Source organism: Sardina pilchardus, chromosome 18 (genome assembly GCF_963854185.1).
Source record: "Sardina pilchardus chromosome 18, fSarPil1.1, whole genome shotgun sequence".
In the NCBI taxonomy this organism is placed as follows: Eukaryota; Metazoa; Chordata; class Actinopteri; order Clupeiformes; family Clupeidae; genus Sardina; species Sardina pilchardus.
The window spans coordinates 11,527,938-11,530,437 of NC_085011.1; the positions used below are offsets into that span (position 1 = coordinate 11,527,938).

At 43.0% G+C, this 2,500-nt stretch overlaps 1 protein-coding gene across 1 annotated transcript in view; it reads right to left on the bottom strand.

Moving 5' to 3' along the window:
* cfap43 (cilia and flagella associated protein 43) overlaps window positions 1-2,500 on the bottom strand; it is a 19,790-nt gene that overhangs the window by 10,804 nt on the left and 6,486 nt on the right. Inside the window, exon 17 of the mRNA XM_062519068.1 lies at window positions 1-66. This exon is cut by the window's left edge and continues 12 nt beyond it. Coding sequence (XP_062375052.1) covers window positions 1-66 — 66 coding nt within the window. The remainder of the gene's footprint in view (window positions 67-2,500) is intronic.

The following is a 2,500-nucleotide window of genomic DNA, read 5'->3' on the forward strand; positions in this document are numbered from 1 at the left end:
TTCTTTGATGGACTTCCTCAGATTCTGCTTTATCTCAGTGAACTTCTGATTTTCCTCTTTACCAACCTAAAGAGAGAGAAATGGCATATATGAGCTGGCTTGTGAGAGTGTGGTGTGGGTGTGTGTCTGTGGGAGGACATTTGCCTTTGTCTTTTTTTTGTGTGTTTAAATGTAATTTGAACACAAACACATACAGTACAGTAGATACAAATAACGGAACACATACGTGTATGTATCCGAGAGACATATGGAATTGGAGTGCCTTTGTGTGTGTCTGTGTCAATGTGCTTCTGAGAGTATGTGTGTGTGCCTATATACACGTACAGTACTGTACGTGTGAGCATATGTGCCCTTTTGTGTGTGCGTGCGGCCTCTTGTTTTTATTTGAGTGGATGGCTTTGATTGGGGTTGTTCCCCTCCGTGCACACATTCCTGCGGCTGTGGAGAGGAGCACAGCAGAAGGTGAGGGCCTGCCCTGACAGCTAGCGCTGCCTCCCACACAGGCACACAAAGGGCTACCTGACAGACAGATAATGGATGCGCAGTTCAGCTCATTCTCATACTCAGCCCAATAGGTATTTGATCTTACTGATCAAATTACATGGAGAGAGAATATATCCCATAATAGGTAACGATTGGTTGAAGAACTTTTCCTCACAGGAGTTCTGTAGAAGAAGGGTGACTTACTTGTAAATGTAAATAAAGAAATAAAGAAATGCAATATAAAGGGATAATGATTTTTTTTCCTTTATATCACATTCAAGTTCCAACCACAGTCCAAACTTGTGATGGTGGTGTACATTAAAGTTGTATATATAGTTATATTTAGACATGATAGTACGTAACCACCTATGGCCAGTTCTCCAGTACTGTCAGTGGCAGGTTGTTTAAAGAGTGTGGTTGGATGACGTGTATTGTAAAAATACTTTCTGCAGTTATCTATTCAACTACTGTATAACAAACCACGAACACGGTTGGTGAAACCACAACAAAAAGGATTACATAACACCAGTGACACACACATTACCAACACAGACACACACACACAGACACATATACAGGCACACACACATACAAAGACACAGACACAGATATAGACACAGACACAGACACAGACACAGACACAGACACAGACACAGACACAGACACAGACACAGACACAGAAACAGACAGACAGACAGACAGACAGACACACACACAGACACACATACACACACACACACACACACATTTCTGTGAGAGTGTGTGCAGCGGTGGCATGAGCAGGAGCTGAAAACACATTCCTCTTGGAGACGTCTGCATGTCCCACTGGGAGTTTGTGGTTCATGCTGTCTCACACATCCCTGTAAAAGAGAGATATTTCCTTGCACAGGAATGTAGCTGCAGGCAACACACAGCTGCAACCCTCACGCTGCAGGTAGCAGCCCCCATCCATCAGACACAACGAGGGGCAGATAGGAGAGGTGGGGCTGTCAGAGGGGTGGTGGATTTCTGACCTGAACCATGGAGTGATACACTTTACACATCATGGCCTGTACAGACTACAGTAATTTCCCGCATATAAGCCGCATTTCGTATAAGCCGCAGGACAGTGTTTTATGCAAGTTAAAAGAAACAAAACCATAAACACCATATTAACTGTCCCCCTGTATTAACCTCATAGCTGAAGACATTTTGCAAAATCAATTTATAAGCCGCGGCTAATAGTCGGGAAATTACGGTACAAGATTTTTTTGTCTTTCACGATTGACCAGGTCAGACTAGGCGATCAGAGAACCACACAATCTTGCCCCGTCTTGGTCGCAATAGTGCCCACATTACAAGATCTATTGTAGCCTAACGTCGTAGAATGTCGCAGACAATTAATCGCGGGTCGTTGAACATGTCACATTACAAGACGCTTCCTCCTTCGAACGTCGTTCCCGACTTTGAATATTCGGACAAGACAATGGAAATTTGTCGGACAAGACAATGGAAATTTGTCAGCCACGACACAATCGTGTCAAAATCGGGCTGAAATTGTGTAGTCTGCATGGGTCATTACTTAGACCAGTCATACAACCAAACACAGAAGGGAACGACAAATTGCTCTACTGGTGTCTGTCTCTCAACATGATAGGGGTTTCTGGCTCATCCAAGCAAAAGTCACCTCTGCTGCAAATGTCTGAATGAAATGTAAGAAAATGAGGTGCATAACCTTAGTGTCATGTCACTGAACCTACAGCAGAAAATAAACTTTGATTTTGTTATACAGATCTGAGTTTAGAATTAGTTAAACAAGATAACTCCTTATTCATGACAGAGAACCCTCATGATCTCAACTCCTGAAAGAAGTGTAACTGATAACTGATCTCTTGACTTAACAGCCGAATGATTGTATAGAAAAGCAAGGCATTACATTCTCTTCCCGTGAAACCCCTGATGAAGATGTGAGCTGATATGAGTGGCTGCTTATCATGTACTGAGTGAAGCAAAACAAAACAAGCCAGTATGGACCACC